At 42.8% G+C, this 27,933-nt stretch overlaps 3 protein-coding genes across 4 annotated transcripts; all 3 read right to left on the bottom strand.

The window, feature by feature from the left end:
- LOC311589934 (late cornified envelope protein 1E-like) lies at positions 1-1,740 on the bottom strand. The gene is made up of 2 exons (XM_084768677.1): positions 1,602-1,740; positions 1-617 (listed from the first exon to the last, which is right to left on the bottom strand). Exon 2 carries the CDS (start codon positions 592-594, stop codon positions 175-177), a length of 420 nt encoding a protein of 139 aa, XP_084624803.1. The 5' UTR covers positions 595-617; positions 1,602-1,740; the 3' UTR covers positions 1-174.
- LOC311589935 (late cornified envelope protein 1C-like) lies at positions 1-27,912 on the bottom strand. 2 transcript variants are annotated; one of them, XR_014776697.1, is made up of 3 exons: positions 27,775-27,912; positions 26,306-26,796; positions 1-144 (listed from the first exon to the last, which is right to left on the bottom strand). XR_014776697.1 is itself a non-coding variant. In XM_084768678.1 (2 exons), the coding sequence occupies exon 2, from the start codon at positions 26,771-26,773 to the stop codon at positions 26,366-26,368; it is 408 nt and encodes a 135-aa protein (XP_084624804.1). In that variant the 5' UTR covers positions 26,774-26,796; positions 27,775-27,912; the 3' UTR covers positions 26,163-26,365. The 2 variants fall into 2 exon arrangements, 1 of the variants encoding a protein (XP_084624804.1); XM_084768678.1 differs by lacking the exon at positions 1-144 and having other exon boundaries at positions 26,163-26,796.
- LOC311589998 (late cornified envelope protein 1E-like) lies at positions 13,502-15,224 on the bottom strand. Its single transcript, XM_084768763.1, has 2 exons — positions 15,087-15,224; positions 13,502-14,102 (listed from the first exon to the last, which is right to left on the bottom strand). The coding sequence occupies exon 2, from the start codon at positions 14,077-14,079 to the stop codon at positions 13,702-13,704; it is 378 nt and encodes a 125-aa protein (XP_084624889.1). The 5' UTR covers positions 14,080-14,102; positions 15,087-15,224; the 3' UTR covers positions 13,502-13,701.
- Positions 27,913-27,933: the final 21 nt, after the last annotated feature.

The raw sequence follows: 27,933 nt of genomic DNA on the forward strand, positions 1-27,933 counted from the left end.
TGCTGGTCAGGGCTGTTTTTATTTGTGAAAAAGACACAAAGAGGCAGAATCTTCTGAGTAGACAGCAGAACATTTCCCATAATATTCCATCATTTCAGAGGCAGGGCTGGGCGGGAAGCAGGGGAGACAGAGCATCACACATGCCTGGCTTGTCTGTTGTCTTCCTCAGCCAGGTCAGCAGCAGTCCCCAGACTGCTGACTACTGCCACAGCAGCCACTGCTGCCACCACTGCTGCCACAGCAGCCACTGCTGCCACCACTGCTGCCACAGCACCCACTGCTGCCACCACTGCTGCAGCACCCAGAGCTGTGACGATGGCGACGCAGAGATCTACGGGGCCTGTGGTGGCTCAGGCAGCAGCCACCACCCCCGGAGCTGCAGCAGCCCCCAGAGCTGGAGCCACAGCAGCCCCCAGAGCTGGAACCACAGCAGCCCCCAGAACCCAGGCTACAGCAAGAAGACACAGGGGGGCACTTAGGGGGACACTTAGGGGGACACTTTGGAGGGCACTTTGGGGTCTGACACTTGGGAGGGCATTTGGGGGTGCACTTGGGAGGAGGCTGGCACTGCTGCTGGTTCTGCTGGCAGGACATCTTCACCTGTGGCTGGTCAGGAGCTGTGAGAGAGACACACACATGTCAGACACAAGAGACTGTGGCCACCAGGCACATACTGGACCCAACAACTGTCATTGATAATCATAGAAACACCATCTACAGCCATTTCATTTATAATATACTCATATGGTCCCATTCTGTTCCTCATGTCATTGGAACATCAGAAACCCATGCACCCAGCATGCTGCACCTGGAGTCCAGCACTGCATGGATATCTAGGGACATCTAGAAAGATCTGCTATTCTTAGTCCTCACACATGGGCCACTGTGTAGATTATTTTACAGAAAAATAATTGTAAAGGAAAAAAACTATCAGTACTTGAATGTGATTTTGGTTTAAGGTCAGTCTTTCAAAGGCCCTTCTATCACACTTAGGGCATATGGTCAGCTCCTGAGAGAAAAATGTGTAAACCCTGTTCACACCTGCCGTGGGAGCGCTAGCCCCTGTTGTGAGGCCAGAGGACAGATGTATCTAAATTATCATCTGCTCAGCAAAGTGTGGCAAGATAATGTCCTACTTGTGCTGTCCTCATGGTCAGAGAAATCAGTGAACAGAGCTAAGAACAGGGATCTCTTTCTTTCCCATGACAAAGTGATAAATAATCTGTTGACCATTCCTAACTCTAAGTCTGGATTCGCAGGTAGGAAGGGAAGCATGCTTTCAAAAACCAACATCCAGTGGAGACCTGTCCAGATGCACAGTGCTCTGTGCTTGAGTATCCTGGACTAAGAGGTCCTATACACTGAAGGGACTTTGTTCTATCCAGACCTGAACTATACCCAGAGCCTTCCAGTGTCTCTCAGAACCGAGGCTGTGGCTTGTGTCTGCCCAGCTGCCGTTGCCTCACTCCCCACATTTCACCATGTTCTATGATCTAGCCGGATGTCCAAGGCTGAGGGATCCATCCTCTCTGTCTCCTGTCAGATCTAGTCTGCCAACACCTCTGGTAAATAGTCTGCTCTTCCCTCCAGTGCACACTTACCAGGATGATGGGCAGCACAGGATGCTTGGGTATCTCAGTCGGAGAGTGGATGGAAGTGTCCTGTCCCTCAGTCCTTTTATTCTGAGCCTGGGTTCTGCCCCAGCCAGTGAGACAGTGCCTGGATATGGGAGGCCCTGCCTCCTGACACCCACATGGTCTTGTGACTGGTGATGACCACTTATACCTCAGCAGCCTGACTCCTTGCAGCCAAGTAACACTGCATCTACCTTAGCGCATGGCTCAGGCATGTGGGGAGGAAGTGGATTCCTGGATCCTTCAGCCTGGCATTCCTACAGAGGACCTGCTTTAGGCCCAACCATTTCTCCACCCTCCTCCTTTTCTACTGGTTCTTACAGTGATATGTGCAACTTGTGGTCCATCTTGGGCTAATAAGAGGTGCCTTGCATGTCTGCTTGCATCCATGCAGATTCCCAGCTGTGCCTATGTGGGTGCACATCAGACATCCACAACAGTAAACACCACATGATGGCACCAAGATATGTTAAAGTGTGGTTCTGAAAGTCTTATAGGCTGTGATTTTTTCCCATTTAAGCTACTATGATAGAATATTACAGGTAATGTGTACTGTACATGAATACATGAAAATGAATGAAATTTCAAAACACAGGTAAAAATGTCTCACAGAAATGGAACATCATGGAAAAGTCTTCACAACAGATGTATGTGCAGACTGCTAAACATGGAGTGAGACATGTGCTGTTTAAGCACAGCAGTTAAGAGATGGCTCATCGGTGAAGAATGCTTACTTCTCTTGTAGAGGCTCTGAGTTTGCCTCTAAATGGTTCCGTTCACAACCAGCAATAACCTAAGCTTCAGGGCATCTAATTCCCTCCTAATAACTCAAAGTTACAATCACACACACAAACAAACATGCACACTCATATACACACTGGCCCAAATAGAGGCATAGACACAGACACACGCACAACAACACACAGACAACACACACCAACTCAGATAACATATACATACACACACAGGGAAAGAGACTAACACAAACAACACATACAGACACAGAAACTGACACACACACATATACACACACCCACACACCGTCTCACACACATATGAATACACAATTAAAAATAATATTCTTAGATCTGAAAACGTTAAGTAAAAGAAGATGGAGATGTTAATGAATAATATGCATGAAAATGTCACAAGAAAACAAAAAATGTGCAAATGTAATATGCATTGATAATTATAAAGCAGTGGTTGTTACCTGAGTAGATTTCCTTATTTTTGTCTGTTTCTTTGCATTTTGCATTTCTCTTGGCAAATATTTTTAAATTGGGTATTTTGTGAATTTACCTTTAATTCTATTTTAGGAATATAAACGTAAGTGTTTAATTTTTCAGTATTGCTAAGTAAGCTGTTGACGCCAGCACATCTCTCTCATGGAACCTGCATGCTATTCCTGGTGAGGTCACACATGGCACATTAATAAGAAGAAAATGAGATAAAGGACCCACGTGGTGTGGAGGGAATGATGCTCTTCACCTGCAAAAGGCAACCCAGAGCAGACCACATGCTGTGAGGTGTTGTCAGTCTACTCCTGCATGGGAGGAAACACGGGTGACAGGGCCATGCAGGATATATTAAAAAGAATCACTCGTTAGTAATTGACAAGAATGGGCTTCTGTGGCCACTGGACGACTGTTCGCTCTGTGGGTCTGATTTTACTCCTATTCTACATGTCCACAGGCTGTTTATGAAGTCAAAAATTTGAACTTATTGTTCTTTTCAGGATTTTATAGAAATAGCTGTGATTAATTATGCAAAGATGTGGTTGTAAGGAGTCATGCTTTAAGAGGACCCTTAACCTAAAAATGTCAGTGAGAAGAGGCAAGGAAAACCCAAACTATGTGACAAAATCTCTTCTCCTTAAATGCTGATGGACTCTGGAATTTTTTGGGATTATTTGGCACTTAACAGGAATAAAGAGCATCATGACAAAATCCTTTTCTGCGACTTCACCTCCAGCGTTTCCCACCTTCTCTGAAGTTTATTCTTAGGGGAATGTTGTTATTTTCTGTTCTTTGGTTATGATTTTCTCTCACATGTATGTTATAACGTTTAGGTGCCTGTATAATGCAGCTTAGTTCTGCCTTAATTTTTCCCTTAATCCATGATGTTTAATGCAGTCATGATGGATTCCTAAACTTTTCTGAAGGTTTATGTTTTTCTTAACGTCACTAGTTGAACACATTCATCCTGTAGATTCTGGTGACGTCTAAGCCTCTAACTAGCATCTTCATAGATGTGGAAGCTTAGGAACAGATACTCCTAAGGACTTGGGTCACCACAAAGGAACCTCACCGCTGAGGCACATGACATTGAGAAATACTTCACTGTCTCATCTGGTGTGACTTTATTTCCCTACTCAGGTTGTTCCAAAAGGCTGAGCAACAGGGAGAGGCCAGAACTGATTCCCAATTTCCCCAACGGAGTTGTGCATGGCTCACCTTGGCACTTGTAGGATGATGTGGCTGAGATGCCAGCTAGTCCACACTTCTACCTCTGAGGGAGACAACACCCAGGTCATCAGCTGGTCTCCTGCCTGAGCATAGGTCTGTGTGAGTAGCACGCTAGCTGGAAGGAGACTAGAAGCAAGTCTTGAGTGTCAGCTCTGGAGACCTAGGCCTCAAGCCAATATGGGTAGCATAACTAGTTAACTGTTGACCTTCTGAGATTGGGGTGTCAGGTGTTTCTACATAGGCATTTTCCCCATCTCCTGCAATGTGAGAGAACACAGTGAACTCTAAGCAGAAACAATTCAAGCCAGAAATTTGCTTTTCTATGTACTTCATAGGCAGAATCAAAAACATGCAAAGTTGTTTTTGAATAAACTCATTTTAGCTTTCAGTTTTTTAGTTGAAAATAAGTGTTTTCTTACAATCTATTCTGAACAACTTTTTGTCTCCGTCCACATATTCCTCCACTTCCTTACCTTTTGAACACTATATATTCCTTCTCTTTTACCTCAGAAAATGAGCAAAGTAAATAAATATGTAAATAAATAATAAATAAAACATCAACACAAAATTAATAAACAGAATAAAAAACAAAAGAAAATCCCCAGGAAACCAAACACACACACACACACACACACACACACACACACACACACACACACACACAAACATAAAAACTCAGAATCACAGACCTAGTTTAAACAAAAATTAAGTAAACTAAAAAATATATTTAAACACATTGAAACTAAATATCTCCAAAAATGTCACTGACTTCTTTTTGTCTCTTTCATTTACTGCTAGGCATACAGCTTGCCCTTAAGTGTGATTTTTTTATATTAAGTGCTAATTCATTAGAGAAAACTAATTTTTCCTTGGCTAATTGATGACATTAGGAGATAGATTCTGTGAGAGAACAGGGGACTCTAGTCTCTGAGGTTCAAAGTGGAACACATCACCTCTCAAATGTCAGTGCTAGTGACAATGTCTTAAACAGAAGGACACTAACCAGGTAACAGAAAAAAAATGTTATTAGGTAAACAGAAGCCTAAATTCTGCATTCCTCAGCAATTTCATAAGGCAGATTTCCATTGACCCCAAACCTCACTTTATCTGCTTTAAAGGTCTCATACTTCAGTCCATGGTATCTGGACACAGGGTCATAAATCCTGAGGGAGACAGAGCTCCAAGAAGACAAGTCGAACTATCAATGACAGAAATGGGTTACATATAACTTAGTTCTTTGCTTAAGTGTTTCCATGGAAAGCCACAAAGAACTCAAGGGTTTGCTAAGACCATCTGTTCTTTTTTTATAAACTGATGTTAAGGCTGTATTACCTAAGACAATACCTCCATATTTCACTGAACCCGGAGAAACCTTGCTGGTGCCTGAGTGGAATCTTTCCCCCTATGGCTATTACTCATGGTAGTGGAAGTGATCTGCAGGCCACAGAGGAGAATGGTAACCGCCTGTCAGGAACATTGCTTCCCATCTACAGTGTGATCTGCTTGTGAAATGCCCTGGTGGAACAGTGGCATATGCATTGAGGAAATAGCCCAGGGTTATCTGATGAGATTCAAGGATGACAACATGGGATTGGTCCCATGCATGATACTGCTTGGCTGGCGAAGAGCCAGAGATTAGAGTGCTCATGGATAGAGAGAAATATCAAATACTACTGTATTACTAATGCAACATTGCAACTACATGACTCCTTTGATCAATATGCTATAGCCATAGGTGATTGTTTTCCTTAGAGAAACGTCTTCTGGCAAGGGATAGGAACTGATACAGAGACCGACATTGGGACAGTGTACTGAGAGCCAGAGACTTTTGAATACTCAGGCCTAAGTGAGAGAGTTTCACCCAATCCCTCCTCTCATGGGTCAGGGAGCTCTGCAGAAGAGGAGGAAGAAAGAATGTAAAAGACAGTGGGGATGGGAGATGGAAAAGAAAGCATCTATTCCAGAGTCCACAAGACTGAAACACACATGAACTCACAGACACTGTGGCCACATGAAAAAGGTCTCTGGAGGTTCCAGCCAAATGTTTTTCAGTGCTGAGATGTGCAGTAGATACTGTCAGCAAGGAAGCAGTGAGATCACTGAATGAGACCACTCCATGGGCAGAAAGAGGTTTATTAAGGATCAAACTACCAAGGCTTTCTCTCCAGGCAGATGGGGGAGAAAGAGGTTAACTGGCCGACGACCATGGACACTTATATGGCACTCAGCAGGGTTGGGGTTATGAGATGACACAGGCTGTTATGTGCCCATATATATATACATATGAAGCTTCTACTCAAATGAGTTCCCACATGCCCCCTCAAATAGACCTCATGTTCACTGCTGCCCATGTATTCTCTCCCATAAACTCTCATGCTCATAGACTGAGAGAATTAATATTGAAAAATGGTAGGCTTTGATTTTTCTTTACAAACCTACTTAATTTTGGATTCTTTCATGCCTATTCCCCCTTCTGCCCTACCTCCTCTACATCAGAGAGAAGAGGTTAATGTGCAGAGGAGAAGCAGCCCTTTTTAGACTCAGTTCCTTGGAGCAATTCCTCTCCTCATTGTCAGGATTCCAGAAGACCTGTGAAACAGCAAACCAGACATTCAGCAGAAGGGACCACTACCACAGCAGCTGGAAACCTGGAGCATCAAAGTGTTTTCTCTGCACCTTTTCTCTCTTCTGCATCTCAAAGCAGAGCCATGAGCAGCCAAATGATGCAAAGCAATGCGAAGTGCCATGCGCCAAGCCTCTGGTTTCAGTCTCTTAATTTATCTTGTCCCAGGGTCCCACCTGGGATGTTTATCAGCTGGCACAGACCATGCCCCCGCGAGAGGCAGTTCCTCTTCTAGCAGACAAACACCCTGTGTCATCTCTCAAGCCTGCCTCACATCTCACACTTGGGATCAAAACGAAAGCATCGCTACAAAAAAGAGATCACTACAGAAAATGCCCATTCCAACAAAAGCTATTTACTAACTCAGTGCAACCTCAGTCAGAGTCCCTCTCTCATTTACACAGAAATGGAATATTTTAAAGTATCCTAGAATTCGCAGAGACTCACAGAAGATCCCATGTAGCCACAACAATCCTGAGCAAAAAGGACCTGACTGGGTGGCCGTTCCATATCTTCATCTATATTACAGAGTCATAGTAACCAAAATATTGTAGTGGCACAAAAACATGAACGGAGAACAATGGAACAAGATAAAAACAAAAAAAAAATGGGTTCATGTAACTTCATCAATTTAAGATATGACAAAGGAGCTAAAGACATAACCTGGAAGAAAAAAATGGTGCTGGGAAAACAGGATGTCCTGTGCACAAAAAGAAAACGAGACCTATATGTTTCCCCTTGCAGGAAAAAAAATGAACTCTAAATCAGAGACTGAAATGTGAAACATGAAACACTGAAAATGACAGGAAAAAATGTAGTACTTTATATGATATAGGTGTAGAAACGTCATATTGAATACAAGACCATTAGCACAAGAATCAAGGCCCACAATTGACAGAGGGGATTTCACAAAACTAAAAATCTTCTGTATAGCTGAGGAAGGAAGTAACAGGGTAAAGCTAACACACAAGGAATAAGAAACAAGCTTTTCCAAATATACATCTGACAGAGGATTGCTATCCACAATATATAAACAATTCAACACACAAAGAATAAAAGAAACAATTACTGTCAACCTGGAAAATGGTCTTTGGACTTGAACAGAAAGTGCTCAAAAGACAAAAGGAAAAAGAAAAGAAAAAGAAATTTAAAACATGCTAAGAAATACCTTAAAAACATGTTCATCATCTCTACATGTTAGAGATATGAAATGAAAACAATGTAAAGATTTCCTCTTACACCAGTCAGAGTGGCAAAGATCAACAAAACAATACGAACAACTCTAGAGGCAGGAGGAGGAAAACAAGACCCCACTCTCTGTTGATGTGACTGCAGACTGGTACAGCCACCACAGAATCTGCCCAGCCGTGTTCTCTGCAGCTTCATTCACAATAACTAGTGTTACTGGCTGGTTGTAGGTCAAATTGACACAAGCTCGAACCAACAGGGAGGAAGGAGCCTCAGCTGAGGAAATGCCTCCATCAGACCCAGCTGTAAGACATTACGGATCAGAATGGGAGGCCCCAGTCCACTGTGGGTGCTGCCATCCTAAGGCCGGTGGTCAGAGTTCATAAGAAACCAGGCTGAGCAAGGTAGAGGAAACAAGCCAGTAAGCAGCACCCTTCCATGGATTCTGCATCAGCTGCTGCCTCCGGAGTCCTGCCCTTTTCAGATGCTGATCTGACATCCTTCAATAATGAACTGTAGCGTGGACCTGTCAGCCAGACAAACCATGTTCTCCACAACTAGTGTTCTGTTCATGGCGATCCATCAGAACAGTAAAAACCCTAACTAAGGCACTAAGGAACAGAAACAAACTAAATATCTTTGAACCACTAAACAGATAGTTTTTTTTTAAGATTCACTATGAAATGCTGTTCTGCTGGGGAAAAATGATACCAAGTCCTTCTGAGCTTAAAGGATGAAGTAGGAAAAAAATCATACTGAGTAAGTAAGCCAGACCCAGAAAGGCAGAGGCCACATATTCTATCTCATCTGAGGCTCTTACTCCAGATTCTCCTGGAGAGCACATGTCCTGGAGTAAATCTATAAACCAGGAAAGTCAAAGAAGATCATTGCAGGGTGTAGTGTTGGAGGAGCAATAGAGACGGGAATAGAAGTGTGCAACTTATGATGTCAGGCAAATGGAGAAAAGTTGGGGACCTTAATTAAAGAAGAGGAGGGAGATTATTGGGAAGACAGAGGGAGGATGGTAAAGTAACAGTAAGGATTTCAGAAAAACTGTTAAGGACTCCTAATATTGACTAATTATTGAAGCAACCTATAGCACATGTTGATATATATATATCAAATGAAAGTTTCTCATGTGGGCTGACAAAGATCCCTCCAAGAGCCTAACACCACCTCAAAACACCAATGCCAGGCATGAGAGCCTGTGCTTGTAGCTGTTGTTCCCTGTAGTCCCCAGGCACACAGGCCATGTCACTAACCTCGCTTTCCCCACACAGATGGAAGGCAAGGTCCCATCACTATTGACACCATGCGTTTCAGAGGCAGGGACCATGGGCAACTGAACTGGAATGGGCGTGAACGCCACCTCATGGAGTACTGCTGTTCACGATACACAAAGGCTCCACGCAAGCTTCCAAAGGATGGAAGCAACCATGAGTCCTATGGTTCCTATGCTCGCAATCATGAACCTCATGTTTGAAGTAGTGACACGTGTGGATTGAGTTTCTCTAATGTCTTTATTTACAATTAACAACCCTTTAGCATGAGGAATATGTTGCCTGGCACTGAATCCTAGACACTGACTCAGGCCTAGTGAGGTCACAAATCCTGGAGGAAATTTTACAGCAATCAGAATAATCCACAACTACACTCCAAATATTTGTGCATAGGCATGATCTCTCAAACTATTAAGAAAAGTTCTCTCCAATACAGAGAGAGACCATCAAAGAAGAATCACAGCCAATCCAAATGCAGAATGTGAAGACCAGTCCCACCTGATACATATGCTAAAGGCTCCAGCAGTTATGAAGGCTCTGCTATGATTATACAGTAGTAGGTGAAAAGTTGTAGCAGTCAGATGGTCAGGGGTTTGCTATGTGAATGTGCCTCCTAGTAACATCATAGACTGTACCCACAATGTCTCATCAGCATGGCTGCCTAAACATGAACTGAACACGCACAGTAATAAACAGTTAAAGTGGATGGAGGGAAACTCATGAGGCCTCAACACTACAGAACGAACTACAGGCAACTAAGGAAAGCTGAGAGTGGGAGATAGAGTCTTCCCTCTGGAAAAGGACACCAATGAGTTATCCAATACCAAATGGCCAGCTATAAAAATACATACACACACACACACACATACACACAAAAAGAAAAGAAAATATGCACACAACATTACATTGGCCAAGAAGTTTGTATTTAGGAATATATATGTACTTTTAATTATATGCATGTAACAACAATTACTAAAACTACGAGGGTGACATGTATTTATAAAACTCAAGAGTAGGTATGTGGTAGAGGGTGGAAGGAAAAGAGCAAATCAGAAGATGATGCAAAAGAAAGAAAGCCTGCTACTTTGTACTTTAATTTTAAAAATATCGGAAAACCAGATAAGAACACAATAAAATATTATTAAAAATCAACTCCACAGGGAACACAGACACAAACATTTTATTTGGTAAAATAATACATAAAGCACACACTCTTAGTGGTCTTAATCATAACAGGAAATGTTTGGCTACCCTCATAACGTATATGCCACTACTGTACCAATGGGCCTATTAAACCACAGCTCTAATTATTGTATATCACAGGGTTCACAGCTGGATAATATTTATGATGACTTTTTTCCCACCTATGAAGAGCTTGGACAGAAACTCTTTGAAACATGAAAGGGAGCCCACAGGAGAAAATGTCCTCAGTGTATCTCTTTAAAAAAAAAAGTTTTATTTTCAGCAAAAAGTTCTTAACAGCTTACGATGCAAGACCCAAAACAATGGCAAGAGTTTTTGTTTTGTTTTGTTTGTTTGTTTGTTTGGTCATCTCTGAGACATCTTTGACTAACAGCTCTAGGACAATTATCATAGATTACTTGAGGAACTTTGTTACACCAAACATTCCTATAATATTTAACTCTATGCAAGAGACCAATGTGTCTTTAGATCTTATCAGAATAATATATTTTTGTCAAGTGGACAATGGTTACTATAAAGCATCAAAGCTCATCAAAGTGCAGCACATTAATGTCAGCAGATTGATCCACCACTAATGAGACATCTACGGATCCTTATACTCATGGACCATTTAGGAAGAGATTGTAAACACATTATGAGAGTCAGAGGCAGGTAGGACCAAAGCAAAACATTGCCTTGTGGATATGACAAGAGTGGTTCTCTCAGGAATCTCAACAGCTGCGTTTGCCTCCAAGGTGAGTGGATACAGACAGTTGATGACGTCGGGTATAAGAGTCCGATTTCTATAAGGGTGTGGCCACGAGTAGCCTGGACTTGCCTCAGAGAATAGCACCACACTCAGGAGTTTGGAGCCAGTACAGACTGGACCCCCTTTGCATAAATCAAACAAGAAGAGAACTTGGATACAGGAGGACATTAGGCAGGGGACATGTAAGGATTTAGTAGGAATAAATGGGATGAATATTACCAAACTCCATTTATGTGAGAAAATCTAATGAATTAATAAATAATATTAAAAGATTGGAAATGGAGCACCATAACGAAATAGTTTACTATGATCCTATGGTTTCAGGGATTCAAGGATGGTTGAGAAGTTGCTAATCAGTAACTGCAATAGCATACCACAGAGACACCTGCAGGCTGATAGGTATCATTGCAATATGGATAATAGCCACCATATAGAGCCAACCTAGATGTCCACCATGTGTTGACAAAGAAAATGTACTGTGTGTGTACAAAAGAATTGTACTCAATCGTAAAAAAAAAAAAAAATAAGGTAAGTCACTTGCAGAATAAGGGCTAGACAGATCACAGTAACTTAAAAATATTAGACACACAAAGACAAGCATTACACGTTTCCTCACATATATGGAATTTAGATCGAAATACATGTGCACATGCATGAAGATGAAATATGCACTATACTTCCTTCAAATAAAATTTTCTGTCAGTTCCATGGTGATTTCCACCACATATAATTAAATATTGAAATTTTGTTCATTACATTTTTATTTATATATTATAGGGAAGCTGCGCTATTTCATAAATTGTCCAAATAGCAAGTGTTGAGTTCTCAGCAGTGCTCACAGTGTGTACAATGCTCCTTGTGGCACACAACTATAAATTTTTTCAAGAATAATTTACCATTACATTTAATGAATTCTATTGTGCTTCAATTACATTTACCAATGTGTTTTCACTGCCATAAGGTCTTTTCCCCATATATTTACAAGTGTGTAAATAAACTTGAACCTGGAGGTTGTTAGCACAAATTACTACATTTTTAGGAACTATGCCTGTATGGAAATGACAACAGGAAAATGATAAGAAAATTTCCTTCCTACTAATAAAGAGGGACAGATTTAGAAACCCGAGAACACTACAAGATGAAAGTCAAATTTGTCTTAGCACTACTACGGTGACATGTTCCAAAGCAAAACTCAGATGCAGGAAATAGGCACGTAGAAAGGTTTGCAAGCATTTCACTCTCCACAAATGAGCTCATTATTTGTCAGGACATCCATAGCCACTAACAGAGGGGAAGGAATCAAACCATTGCCAATGGTCAGCTGTGCAGACATTCCCATAGTGTAACACATCAGTTAGAGCAGCAAATTGACCTGATGGAAACAATGTAAGTTTCTGCATGTCTAGGTCACAACTTTGTGAACAAGAGAGCAGCAAAAACATGAAGAGAAGCATCCTTACTAGTGCCTGGGGTTGGCTCTGTTGCATGGGGTGGGTCTGGGTTTGGGCCAGGCTTTGGTAGGACCATCCCTAAATCTGTAATCTATCTGTTCTGTCTTTATCCCTGCATGTCTTGTAAGCAGGGTAAGTTGGGGTTCCAAGTTTTTGTGGGTGGGTGGCTGTTCACTTCCATCCCCTCCAGTTTTTCACAGACAGGCTCCCCACCCACAGGTTCTCTTTTCTCTGCACGTCTTCTGTGCCTCCACCCCCACTCTCCCTGGGTCTGATTGCATGCATCAATTGCATGTGAGAGGCTCCTCCCAGCAGCAGTTTGAAAAAGATGCTGAGACTCACATCCAAACATCAGGCAAAGCATAAGGAGTCTAGTGGAAAATGGGATGGAGGGGGAACGGGAGAATAAAAGGATAAAAGCTATAAAAGAAAACAAGGAAAGAGGATGAACTCAGCCCCAGTTTTACTTGATGAGAGGAGGGAGGGGGCTACACAGCCTGTAAAGTGAATAAACAATAGCAAAGGAAAAATAAACATGAGGTGGAAATAGAAATGACTGACTGGTGTGCTGACTTCCTTTAATCTGAGTGTTGAGTCTTCATCCTCCTAATAGGCATCTAATAGTGAACATTGGTCTTCAACACACTTGACCCTGGGTTTTGAACAGTTCTTATAATTGCTAGGAGCTATTGTCATTTCTAAGTTTCCACATCAACTGTACGGTGAAAAACATGATTGAAGTTCACACAGATGCAGAGGAGCACTTGGTATGAAGTCCTAGGAAGCACACACATGTCTAAAAGAGGACATTAGGTCTGAGTGCCACTCTCTGTATGCAGGGAAAGATGACTAAGGGATCAGGATGAGGATGATGCTGAGAGGGGAACAAAGCAAGAGTCTTGTCTGCAGTGCTTGTCAGGGGTGTTTTTATTTGTGAAAAAGACACAAAGAGGCAGAGTCTTCTGAGTAGACAGCAGAACATTTCCCATAATATTCCATCATTTCAGAGGCAGGGCAGGTCGGGAAGCAGGGGAGACAGAGAATCACACATGAGTCTTCTGAGCATGTGTTCCTCCGGCCTGGCTTGTCTGCTGTCTTCCTCAGCCAGGTCAGCAGCAGTCTCCAGACTGCTGGCTACTGCCACAGCAGCCACTGCTGCCACCACTGCTGCCACAGCAGCCACTGCTGCCACCACTGCTGCAGCACCCAGAGCTGTGACGATGGCGACGCAGAGATCTGCGGGGCCTGTGGTGGCTCAGGCAGCAGCCACCACCCCCAGAGCTGCAGCAGCCCCCAGAGCTGGAGCCACAGCAGCCCCCAGAGCTGGAGCCACAGCAGCCCCCAGAACCCAGGCTACAGCAAGAAGACACAGGGGGACACTTAGGGGGACACTTTGGAGGGCACTTTGGGGTCTGACACTTGGGGGGACACTTGGGGGTGCACTTGGGAGGAGGCTGGCACTGCTGCTGGTTCTGCTGGCAGGACATCTTCACCTGTGGCTGGTCAGGAGCTGTGATAGAGTCACACACATGTCAGACACAAGAGACTGTGGCCACCAGGTACATACTGGACCCAACAACTGTCATTGATAATCATAGAAACACCATCTACAGCCATTTCATTTATAATATACTCATATGGTCCCATTCTGTTCCTCATGTCATTGGAACATCAGAAACCCATGCACCCAGCATACTGCACCTGGAGTCCAGCACTGCATGGATATCTAGGGACATCTAGAAAGATCTGCTATTCTTAGTCCTCACACATGTGCCACTGTGTGGATTATTTTACAGAAAAATAATTGTAAAGGAAAAAAACTATCAGTACTTGAATGTGATTTTGGTTTAAGGTCAGTCTTTCAAAGTCCCTTCTGTCACACTTAGGGCATATGGTCAGCTCCTGACAGAAAAATGTGTAAATCCTCTTCAGACCTGCCCTGGGAGCACTAGCCTCTTCCTGAGGACAAGGCCAGATGTATCCAAATTATCATCTGTTCAGCTAAGGGTGGCAAGATAATGTCCTACTAGTGCTGTCCTCTTGGTGAGAGAAATCAGTGAACAGATCTCAGAAGCAGGGATCTCTTTCTTTCCCATGACAAAGTGATAAATAATCTGTTGACCATTCCTAACTATAAGTCTTGATTTGCAGGTAAGAGGGGAAGCATGCTTTCAAAAACCAACACCTCCGTGGAGACCTGTCCAGATGCACAGAGGTCTGTGCTTGAGTATCCTGGACTAAGAGGTCCTATACACTGAAGGAACTTTGTTCTATCCAGACATAAAATATACCCAGAGCTTTCCAGTGTCTCTCAGAACCAAGGCTGTGGCTTGTGTCTGCCCAGCTGCCGTTGCCTCACTCCCCACACTTCACCATGTTCTATGATCTAGCCGCATGTCCAAGGCTGAGGGATCCATCCTCTCTGTCTCCTGTCAGATCTAGTCTGCCAACACCTCTGGCAAATAGTCTGCTCTTCCCTCCAGTGCCCACTTACCAGGATGATGGGCAGCACAGGATGCTTGGGTATCTCAGTCGGAGAGTGGATGGAAGTGTCCTGTCCCTCAGTCCTTTTATTCTGAGCCTGGGTTCTGCCCCAGCCAGTGAGACAGTGCCTGGATATAGGTGGCCCTGCCTCCTGACACCCACATGGTCTTGTGACTGGTGATGATCAGTTATACCTCAGCAGCCTGACTCCTTGCAGCCAAGTAACACTGCATCTACCTTAGAGCATGGCTCAGGCATGTGGGGAGGAAGTGGATTCCTGGATCCTTCAGCCTGGCATTCCTACAGAGGACGTGCTTTAGGCCCAACCATTTCTCCAACCTCCTCCTTTTCTACTGGTTCTTACAGTGATATGTGCAACTTGTGGTCCATCTTGGGCTAATAAGAGGTGCCTTGCATGTCTGCTTGCATCCATGCAGATTCCCAGTTGTGCCTATGTGGGTGCACATCAGACATCCACAACAGTAAACACCACATGATGGCACCAAGATATGTTAAAGTGTGGTTCTGAAAGTCTTATAGGCTGTGATTTTTTTCCCATTTAAGCTACTACAATAGAATATTACAGGTAATGTGTACTGTACATGAATATATGAAAATGAATGAAATTTCCAAACACAGATAAAAATGTCTCACAGAAATGGAACATCATGGAAAAGTCTTCACAACAGACATATGTGCAGGCTGCTAAATATGGAGTGAGACATGTGCTGTTTAAGCACAGCAGTTAAGAGATGGCTCATCGGTGAAGAATGCTTACTTCTCTTATAGAGGCTCTGAGTTTGCTTCTATATAGTTCCGTTCACAACCAGCAATAACCTAAGCTTCAGGGCATCTAATTCCCTCCTAATAACTCAAAGTTACAATCACACACACAAACAAACATGCACACTCATATACACACTGGCCCAAATAGAGGCATAGACACAGACACACGCACAACAACACACAGACAACACACACCAACTCAGATAACATATACATACACACACATGGAAAGAGACTAACACAAACAACACATACAGACACAGAAACTGACACACACACATATACACACACCCACACACCGTCTCACACACATATGAATACACAATTAAAAATAATATTCTTACATCTGAAAACATTAGGTAAAAGAAGATGGAGATGTTAATGAATAATATGCATGAAAATGTCACAAGAAAACAAAAAATGTGCAAATGTAATATGCATTGATAATTATAAAGCAGTGGTTGTTACCTGAGTATATTTCCTTATTTTTGTCTGTTTCTTTGCATTTTGCATTTCTCTTGGCAAATATTTTTAAATTGGGTATTTTGTGAATTTACCTTTAATTCTATTTTAGGAATATAAACGTAAGTGTTTAATTTTTCAGTATTGCTAAGTAAGCTGTTGACGCCAGCACATCTCTCTCACGGAACCTGCATGCTATTCCTGGTGAGGTCACACATGGCGCATTAATAAGAAGAAAATGAGGGAAAGGGTCCACATGGTGTGGAGGGAATGACGCTGTTCACCTACAAAAGACAACCCAGAACAGACCACATGCTGTGAGGTGTTGTCAGTCTACTCCTGCATGGGAGGAAACACGGGTGACAGGGCCATGCAGGATATATTAAAAAGAATCACTTGTTAGTAATTGACAAGAATGGGTTTCTGTGGCCACTGGACCACTGTTCGCTCTGTGTCTCTGATTTTACTCCTGTTCTACATGTCCACAGGCTGTTTATGAAGTCAAAAATTTGAACTTATTGTTCTTTTCAGGATTTTATAGAAATAGCTGTGATTAATTATGCAAAGATGTGGTTGTAAGGAGTCATGCTTTAAGAGTACCCTTAACCTAAATATGTCAGTGAGAAGAGGCAAGGAAAACCCAAACTATGTGACAAAATCTCTTCTCCTTAAATGCTGATGGACTCTGGAATTTTTTGGGATTATTTGGCACTTAACAGGAATAAAGATCGTCATGACAAAATCCTTTTCTGCGACTTCTCCTCCAGCGTTTCCAACCTTCTCTGAAGTTTATTCTTAGGGGAATGTTGTTATTTTCTGTTCTTTGGTTATGATTTTCTCTCACATGTATGTTATAACGTTTAGGTGCCTGTATAATGCAGCTTAGTTCTGCCTTAATTTTTCCCTTAATCCATGATGTTTAATGCAGTCATGATGGATTCCTAAACTTTTCTGAAGGTTTATGTTTTTCTTAACGTCACTAGTTGAACACATTCATCCTGTAGATTCTGGTGACGTCTAAGCCTCTAACTAGCATCTTCATAGATGTGGAAGCTTAGGAACAGATACTCCTAAGGACTTGGGTCACCACAAAGGAACCTCACCGCTGAGGCACATGACATTGGGAAATGCTTCACTGTCTCATCTGATGTGACTTTATTTCCCTACTCAGGTTGTTCCAAAAGGCTGAGCAACAGGGAGAGGCCAGAACTGATTCCCGATTTCCCCAACGGAGTTGTGCGTGGCTCACCTTGGCACTTGTAGGATGATGTGGCTGAGATGCCAGCTAGTCCACACTTCTACCTCTGAGGGAGACAACACCCAGGTCCTCAGCTGACCTGCCTGAGCATAGGTCTGTGTGAGTAGCACGCTAGCTGAAAGGAGACTAGGAGCAAGCCTTGAGTGTCAGCTCTGGAGACCTAGACCTCAAGCCAATATGGGTTACATAACTAGTTAACTGTTGACCTTCTGAGATTGGGGTGTCAGGTGTTTCTACATAGGCATTTTCCCCATCTCCTGCAATGTGAGAGAACACAGTGAACTCTAAGCAGAAACAATTCAAGCCAGAAATTTGCTTTTCTATGTACTTCATAGGCAGAATCAAAAACATGCAAAGTTGTTTTTGAATAAACTCATTTTAGCTTTCAGTTTTTTAGTTGAAAATAAGTGTTTTCTTACAATCTATTCTGAACAACTTTTTGTCTCCTTCCACATATTCCTCCACTTCCTCACCTTTTGAACACTATATATTCCTTCTCTTTTACCTCAGAAAATGAGCAAAGTAAATAAATATGTAAATAAATAATAAATAAAACATCAAAACTAAATTAATAAACAGAATAAAAAACAAAAGAAAAGCCCCAGGAAACCAAACACACACACACACACACAAACACACACACACACACACACACACACACACACACACAAACATAAAAACTCAGAATCACAGACCCAGTTTAAACAAAAATTAAGTAAACTAAAAAATATATTTAAAAACAATAAAACTAAATATCTCCAAAAATGTCACTGAGTTCTTTTTGTCCCTTTCATTTACTGCTAGGCATACAGCTTGCCCTTAAGTGTGATTTTTTTATATCAAGTGCTAATTCATTAGAGAAAACTAATTTTTCCTTGGCTAATTGATGACATTAGGAGATAGATTCTGTGAGAGGACAGGGGACTCCAGTCTCTGAGGTTCAAAGCGTTCATCACCACCCCTCAAATGGCAGTGCTAGTGACAATGTCTTAAACAGAAGGACACTAACCAGGTAACAGTAAAAAATGTTATTAGGTAAACTGAAGCCTAAATTCTGCATTCCTCAGCAATTTCATAAGGCAGATTTCCATTGACCCCAAACCTCACTTTACCTGCTTTAAAGGTCTCATACTTCAGTCCAGGGCATCTGGACACAGGGTCATAAATCCTGAGGGCAACAGAGCTCCAAGAAGACATGTCGAACTATCAATGACAGAAATGGGTTACATATAACTTAGTTCTTTGCTTAAGTGTTTCCATGGAAAGCCACAAAGAACTCAAGGGTTTGCTAAGACCATCTGTTCTTTTTTTATAAACTGATGTTAAGGCTGTATTACCTAAGACAATACCTCCATGTTTCACTCAACCCGGAGAAACCTTGCTGATGCCTAAGTGGAATCTTTCCCCCTATGGCTATTACTCATGGTAGTGGAAGTGATCTGCAGGCCACAGAGGAGAATGGTAAACGCCTTTCAGGAACATTCCTTCTATCTACAGTGTGATCTGCTTGTGAAATGCTCTGGTGGAACAGTGGCATATGCACTGAGGAAATAACCCAGGGTTATCTGATGAGATTCAAGGATGACAACATGGGATTGGTCCCATGCTTGATACTGCTTGGCTGGCTAAGAGCCAGAGATTAGAGTATTCATGGATAGAGGGAAATATCAAATACTACTGTATTACTAATGCAACATTGCAACTACATGACTCCTTTGCTCAATATGCTATAGCCATAGATGATTGTTTTCCTTAGAGAAACGTCTTCTGGCAAGGGATAGGAACTGATACAGAGACCGACATTGGGACAGTGTACTGAGAGCCAGAGACTTTTGAATACTCAGGCCTAAGTGAGAGAGTTTCACCCAATCCCTCCTCTCACGGGTCAGGGAGCTCTGCAGAAGAGGAGGAAGAAAGAATGTAAAAGGCAGTGGGGATGGGAGATGAAAAAGAAAGCATCTATTCTAGAGTCAACATGACTGAAACACACATGAACTCACAGACACTGTGGCCACATGAAAAAGGTCTCTGGAGGTTCAAGCCAAATGTTTTTCAGTGCTGAGATGTGCAGTAGATACTGTAAGCGAGGAAGCAGTGAGATCACTGAATGAGACCACTTCATGGGCAGAAAGAGGTTTATTAAGGATCAAACTACCAAGGCTTTCTCTCCAGGCAGATGGGGGAGAAAGAAGCTAACTGGCCGACGACCATGGACACTTATATGGCACTCAGCAGGGTTGGGGTTCTGAGATGACACAGGCTGTTATGTGCCGATATATATATATACATATGAAGCTTCTACTCAAATGAGTTCCCACATGCCCCCTCAAATAGCCCTCATGTTCACTGCCCCCCATGTATTCTCTTCCATAAACTCTCATGCTCATAGACTGAGAGAATTAATATTGAAAAATGGTAGGCTTTGATTTTTATTTAGAAACCTACTTAATTTTGGATTCTTTCATGCCTATTCCCCCTTCTGCCCTACCTCCTCTACATCAGAGAGAAGAGGTTAATGTGCAGAGGACATGCAGCCCTTTTTAGACTCAGTTCCTTGGAGCAATTCCTCTCCTCATTGTCAGGATTCCAGAAGACCTGTGAAACAGCAAACCAGACATTCAGCAGAAGGGACCACTACCACAGCAGCTGGAAACCTGGAGCATCAAAGTGTTTTCTCTGCATCTCTTCTCTCTTCTGCATCTCAAAGAAGAGCCATGAGCAGCCAAATGATGCAAAGCGATGCGAAATGCCATGAGCCAAGACTCTGGTTTCAGTCTCATAATTTATCTTGTCCCAGGGTCAAACCTGGGATGTTTATCAGCTGGCACAGACCACGCCCCCGCGAGAGGCAGTTCCTCTTCTAGCAGACAAACACCCTGTGTCATCTCTCAAGCCTGCCTCACATCCCACACTTGGGATCAAAACAAAAGCATCGCTACAAAAAAGAGATCACTACAGAAAATGCCCATTCCAACAAAAGCTATTTACTAACTCAATGCAACCTCAGTCAGAGTCCCTCTCTCGTTTACACAGAAATGGAATATTTTAAAGTATCCTAAAATTCGCAGAGACTCACAGAAGATCCCATATGGCCACAACAATCCTGAGCAAAAAGGACCTGACTGGGTGGCCGTTCCATATCTTCATCTATATTACAGAGTCATAGTAATCAAAATATTGTAGTGGCACAAAAACATGAACGGAGAACAATGGAACAAGATAAAAACAAAAAAAAAATGGGTTCATGTAACTTCATCAATTTACCATATGACAAAGGAGCTAAAGACATAACCTGGAAGAAAAAAATGGTGCTGGGAAAACAGGATGTCCTGTGCAGAAAAAGAAAACGAGACCTATATGTTTCCCCTTGCAGGAAAAAAAATGAACTCTAAATCAGAGACTGAAATGTGAAACATGAAACACTGAAAATGACAGGAAAAAATGTAGTACTTTATATGATATAGGTGCAGAAACGTCATATTGAATACAAGACCATTAGCACAAGAGTCAAGGCCCACAGTTGACAGAGGGGATTTCACAAAACTAAAAATCTTCTGTATAGCTGAGGAAGGAAGTAACAGGGTAAAGCTAACACACAAGGAATAAGAAACAAGCTTTTCCAAATATACATCTGACAGAGGATTGCTATCCACAATATATAAACAATTCAACACACAAAGAATAAAAGAAACAATTACTGTCAACCTGGAAAATGGTCTTTGGACTTGAACAGAAAGTGCTCAAAAGACAAAAGGAAAAAGAAAAGAAAAAGAAATTTAAAACATGCTAAGAAATACCTCAAAAAACATGTTCATCATCTCTACATGTTAGAGATATGAAATGAAAACAATGTAAAGATTTCATCTTACACCAGTCAGGATGGCAAAGATCAACAAAACAATACGAACAACTCTAGAGGCACAAGGAGGAAAACAAGACCCCACTCTCTGTTGATGTGACTGCAGACTGGTACAGCCACCACAGAATCTGCCCAGCCGTGTTCTCTGCAGCTTCATTCACAATAACTAGTGTACTGGCTGGTTGTAGGTCAAATTGACACAAGCTCGAACCAACAGGAAGGAGTCTCAGCTGAGGAAATGCCTCCATCAGACCCAGCTGTAAGACATTACGGATCAGAACGGGAGGCCCCAGTCCACTGTGGGTGCTGCCATCCTAAGGCCGGTGGTCAGAGTTCATAAGAAACCAGGCTGAGCAAGGCAGAGGAAACAAGCCAGTAAGCAGCACCCTTCCATGGATTCTGCATCAGCTGCTGCCTCCGGAGTCCTGCCCTTTTCAGATGCTGATCTGACATCCTTCAATAATGAACTGTAGCGTGGACCTGTCAGCCAGACAAACCATGTTCTCCACAATTAGTGTTCTGTTCATGGCGTTCCATCAGAACAGTAAAAACCCTAACTAAGGCACTAAGGAACGGAAACAAACTAAATATCTTTGAACCACTAAACAGTTTTTTTTTTAAAGATTCACTATGAAATGCTGTTCTGCAGGGGAAAAATGATACCAAGTCCTTCTGAGCTTAAAGGATGAAGTAGGAAAACAATCATACTGAGTAAGTAAGCCAGACCCAGAAAGGCAGAGGCCACATATTCTATCTCATCTGAGGCTCTTACTCCAGATTCTCCTGTGAGAGCACATGTCCTGGAGTAAATCTATAAACCAGGAAAGTCAAAGAAGATCATTGCAGGGTATAGTGTTGAGGGAGCAATAGAGACGGGAATAGAAGTGTGCAACTTATGATGTCAGGCAAATGGAGAAAAGTTGGGGACCTTAATTAAAGAAGAGGAGGGAGATTATAGGGAAGACAAAGGGAGGATGGTAAAGTAACAGTAAGGATTTCAGAAAAACTGTTAAGGACTCCTAATATTGTCTAATTATTCAAGCAACCTATAGCACATGTTGATATATATATATATATATCAAATGAAAGTTTCTCATGTGGGCTGACAAAGATCCCTCCAAGAGCCTAAAACCACCAAAAAACAACCAATGCCAGGCATGAGAGCCTGTGCTTGTAGTTGTTGTTCCCTGTAGTCCCCAGTCACACAGGCCATGTCACTAACCTCGCTTTCACCACCCAGATGGAAAGTAAGGTCCCATCACTATTGACACCATGCGTTTCAGAGGCAGGGACCATGGGCAACTGAACTGGAATGGGCGTGAACGCCACCTCATGGAGTACTGCTGTTCACGATACACAAAGGCTCCACGCAAGCTTCCAAAGGATGGAAGCAACCATGAGTCCTATGGTTCCTATGCTCGGAATCATGAACGACATCACAACTTCATGTTTGAAGTAGTGACACGTGTGGCTTGAGTTTCTCTAATGTCTTTATTTACAATTAACAACCCTTCAGCATGAGGAATATGTTGCCTGGCACTGAATCCCAGACATTGACTCAGGCCTAGTGAGGTCATGAATCCTGGAGAAAAAATTTTTTATTAATTTATTCTTGTTACATCTCAATGGTTATCCCATTCCTTGTATCTTCCCATTCTTCCCTCCCTCCCATTTTCCCCTTATTCCCCTCCCCTATGACTGTTCCTGAGGGGGATTACCTCCCCCTGTATATGCTCATATGGTATCAAGTCTCTTCTTGGTAACCTGCTGTCCTTCCTCTGAGTGCCACCAAGTCTCCCCCTCCAGGGGACATGGTCAAATGTGAGGCATCAGAGTACGTGAGAAAGTCATACCCCACTCTCCACTCAACTGTGGAGAATGTTCTGACCATTGGCTAGTCCTGGAGGAAATTTTACACCAATCAGAGTAACCCACAACTACACTCCAAATATTTGTGGCTAGGTGGGGGTCTCTCAAATCATTAAGAAAACTTCTCTCCAATACAGAAAGAGACCATCAGAGAAGAATCACAGCCAATCCAAATGCAGATTGTGAAGCCCAGTCCCACCTGACACATATGCGTAAAGGCTCCAGCACTTATGAAGGCTCTGCTATGATTATACAGTAGTAGATGAAAAGTTGTAGCAGTCAGATGGTCAGGGGTTTGCTATGAGAATGTGCCTGCTAGTAACATCATAGACTTTACCCACATGTCTCACCAGCATGGCTGCCTAAACACGAACTGAACACGCACGGCAATAATCAGTCCAAGTGGACAGAGGGAAGCTCATGAGGCCTCCACACTACAGAACGAACTACAGGCAGCTAAGGAAGGCTGAGAGTGGGAGACAGAGTCTTCCCTTTGGAAAAGCACGCGAATGAGTTATCCAATACCAAATGGCCAGCTATGAAAATATGCACACAACATTACATTGGCTAAGAAGTTTGTATTTAGGAATGTGTGTGTGTGTGTGTGTGTGTGTGTGTGTGTGTGTGTGTGTGTGTATAACTTTTAATTATATGCACATAACAACAATTACTAAAACTAGGAAGGTGACATGTAATTAGAAAGATCAAGCATAGGTATGTGGTAGAGGATGGAAGGAAAAATGGAAATCAGAAAATGATGTAATGGAAAAAAAGAAAGCCTGCTACTTTGTACTCTAATTTTTAAAATTATCATAAAACTTGTTTGCTATGATCCTATGGTTTCAGGGATTCAAGGATGGTTTGAGAAATTGCCAATCAGTAAGGGCAATAGCATACCACAGAGACACCTGCAGGCTGATATGTATCATTGCAATATGGATAACAGCCACCATATTGAGCCTACATAGATGTCCATCATGTGTTCACAAAGAAAATGTGCTATGCGTGTACAAAAGAATTGTATTCAGTCCTGAATAAAATACAGTATAGACTGATCATACTAAGTTAAAAACATTAGACACACAAAGACAAGTGTTATACATTTCCTCTCATATATGGAATTTAGATCAAAATACATGTGCACATGCATGAAGATGAAATATGCACTATACTTCTCCCAAATGAAATTTTCTGTCAATTCCATGGTGATTTACACCACATATAATTTAATGTTGAAATTTTGTTCATTTCATTTTTATTTATATATTATTGGGAAACTGTGCTTTTTTTAAATAAATTGTTCAAATAGCAAGTGGTGAATTCTCAGCAGTGTTCACAGTGTGTACAATGCACCTTGTGGCACACAACTATAAATATTTTTGAAGAATAATTTACCATTACATCTAATGAACTTTATTGTGCTTCAATTACATTTACCAATGTGTTTTCATTGGCATAAATTCTTTCTCACATACATTTACAAGTGTGTAAATAAACTTGAAGCTGGAGGTTGTTAGCACAATTGCTACATTTTTAGGGACTGTGCCTGTATGGAAATGACAACAGGAAAATGATAATAAAGTTTCCTTCCTACTAATAAAGAGGAACAGTTTTAAAAACCCGAGAAGACTATAAGATCAATGTCAAATTTGTCTTAGCACTACTACGATGATTTGTTTTAAAACAAAACTCAGCCTCAGGGAATAGGCAAATAGAAAGATTTGCAAGCATTTCGCTCTCCACAAATGAGCTCATCATCTGTCATGACTTCCGTAGCCACTAACAGAGGGGAAGGAATCAAACCATTGCCAATGGTCAGCTGTGCAGACAATCCCATAGTAAAACACATCAGTTAGGGCAACACATTGACCTGATGGAAACAATGTAAGTTTCTGCATGTCTAGGTCACAACTTTGTTAACAAGAGAGCAGCAAAAACATGAAGAGGAGCATCCTTACTAGTGCCTGGGGTTGGCTCTGTTGCATGGGGTGGGTCTGGGTTTGGGCCAGACATTGGTAGGACCATCCCTCAATCTCTAATCTATCTGTTCTGTCTTTATCCCTGCATGTCTTGTAAGCAGGGTAAGTTGGGGTTCCAAGTTTTTGTGGGTGGGTGGCTGTTCACTTCCATCCCCTCCAGTTTTTCACAGAGAGGCTCCCCACCCACAGGTTCTCTTTTCTCTGCACGTCTTCTGTGCCTCCACCCCCACTCTCCCTGGGTCTGATTGCATGCATCAATTGCATGTGAGAGGCTCCTCCCCGCAGCAGTTTGAAAAAGATGCTGAGACTCACATCCAAACATCAGGCAAAGCATAAGGAGTCTAGTGGAAAATGGGATGGAGGGGGAACGGGAGAATAAAAGGATAAAAGCTATAAAAGAAAACAAGGAAAGAGGATGAACTCAGCCCCAGTTTTACTTGATGAGAGGAGGGAGGGGGCTACACAGCCTGTAAAGTGAATAAACAATAGCAAAGGAAAAATAAACATGAGGTGGAAATAGAAATGACTGACTGGTGTGCTGACTTCCTTTAATCTGAGTGTTGAGTCTTCATCCTCCTAATAGGCATCTAACAGTGAACATTGGTCTTCAACATACTTGACACTGGGTTTTGCAGAGTTCTTATAATTGCTAGGAGCTATTGTCATTTCTAAGTTTCCACATCAACTGTACGGTGAAAAACATGATTGAAGTTCACACAGATGCAGAGGAGCACTTGGTATGAAGTCCTAGGAAGCACACACATGTCTAAAAGAGGACATTAGGTCTGAGTGCCACTCTCTGTGCAGGGAAAGATGACTAAGGGATCAGGATAAGGATGATGCTGAGAGGGGAACAAAACAAGAGTCTTGTCTGCAGTGCTTGTCAAGGCTGTTTTTATTTGTGAAAAAGACACAAAGAGGCAGAGTCTTCTGAGTAGACAGCAGAACATTTCTCATAATATTCCATCATTTCAGAGGCAGGGCAGGGCGGAAACAGGGGTGACAGAGCATCACACATGAGTCTTCTGAGCATGTGTTCCTCCTGCCTGGCTTGTCTGCTCTCTTCCTCAGCCATGTCAGCAGCAGTCCCCAGACTGCTGACTACTGCCACAGCAGCCACTGCTGCCACCACTGCTGCCACAGCAGCCACTGCTGCCACCACTGCTGCCACAGCACCCATTGCTTCCACCACTGCTGCAGCACCCAGAGCTGTGACGATGGCGACACAGAGATCTGCGGGGCCTGTGGTGGCTCAGGCAGCAGCCACCATCCCCAGAGCTGCAGCAGCCCCCAGAGCTGGAGCCACAGCAGCCCCCAGAGCTGGAGCCACAACAGCCCCCAGAACCCAGGCTACAGCAAGAAGACACAGGGGGACACTTAGGGGGACACTTTGGAGGGCACTTTGGGGTCTGACACTTGGGGGGACACTTGGGGGTGCACTTGGGAGGAGGCTGGCACTGCTGCTGGTTCTGCTGGCAGGACATCTTCACCTGTGGCTGGTCAGGAGCTGTGATAGAGTCACACACATGTCAGACACAAGAGACTGTGACCACCAGGCACATACTGGACCCAACAACTCTCATATAATCATAGAAACACCATCTACAGTCATTTCATTTATAATATACTCATATGGTCCCATCCTGTTCCTCATGTCATTGGAACATCAGAAACCCATGCACCCAGCATACTGCTACCTGGACTCCAGCACTGCATGGTTATATAGGGACATCTAGAAAGGTCTGCTATTCTTAATCCCCACACATGTGCCACTGTGTGGATTATTTTACAGAAAAATAATTGTAAAGGAAAAAACTATCAGTACTTGAATGTGATTTTGGTTTAAGGTCAGTCTTTCAAAGGCCCTTCTGTCACACTTAGGGCATATGGTCAGCCCCTGACAGAAAATGTGTAAACCCTGTTCACACCTGCCATGAGCACTAGCCCCTGTTGTGAGGCCAGAGGCCAGATGTATCCAAATTATCATCTACTCAGCAAAGGGTGGCAAGATAATGTCCTTGTGCTGTCCTCATGGTCACAGAAATCAGTGAACAGAGCTAAGAACAGGGATCTCTTTCTTTCCCATGACAAAGTGATAAATAATCTGTTGACCATTCCTAACTCTAAGTCTGGATTTGCAGGTTGGAAGGGAAGCATGCTTTCAAAAACCAACACTCCCATGGAGACCTGTCCAGATGCGCAGTGCTCTGTGCTTGAGTATCCTGGACTAAGAGGTCCTATACAATAAAGGAACTTTGTTCTATCCAGACCTGAACTATACCCAGAGCTTTCTAGTGTCTCTCAGAACCAAGGCTGTGGCTTGTGTCTGCCCAGCTGCCGTTGCCTCATTCCCCACACTACACCATGTTCTATGATCTAGCCGGATGTCCAAGGCTGAGGGATCCATCCTCTCTGTCTCCTGTCCAGATCTAGTCTGCTAACACCTCTGGCATATAGTCTGCTCTTCCCTCCAGTGCACACTTACCAGGATGATGGGCAGCACAAGATCCTTGTGTGTCTCAGGCGGTGAGTGGATGGAAGTGTCCTGTCCCTCGGTCCTTTTATTCTGCTCCTGGGTTCTGCCCCAGCCAGTGAGACAGTGCCTGGATATAGGTGGCCCTGCCTCCTGACACCCACATGGTCT

Source organism: Acomys minous, assembly GCF_964271855.1.
Source record: "Acomys minous genome assembly, chromosome: 19".
In the NCBI taxonomy this organism is placed as follows: Eukaryota; Metazoa; Chordata; class Mammalia; order Rodentia; family Muridae; genus Acomys; species Acomys minous.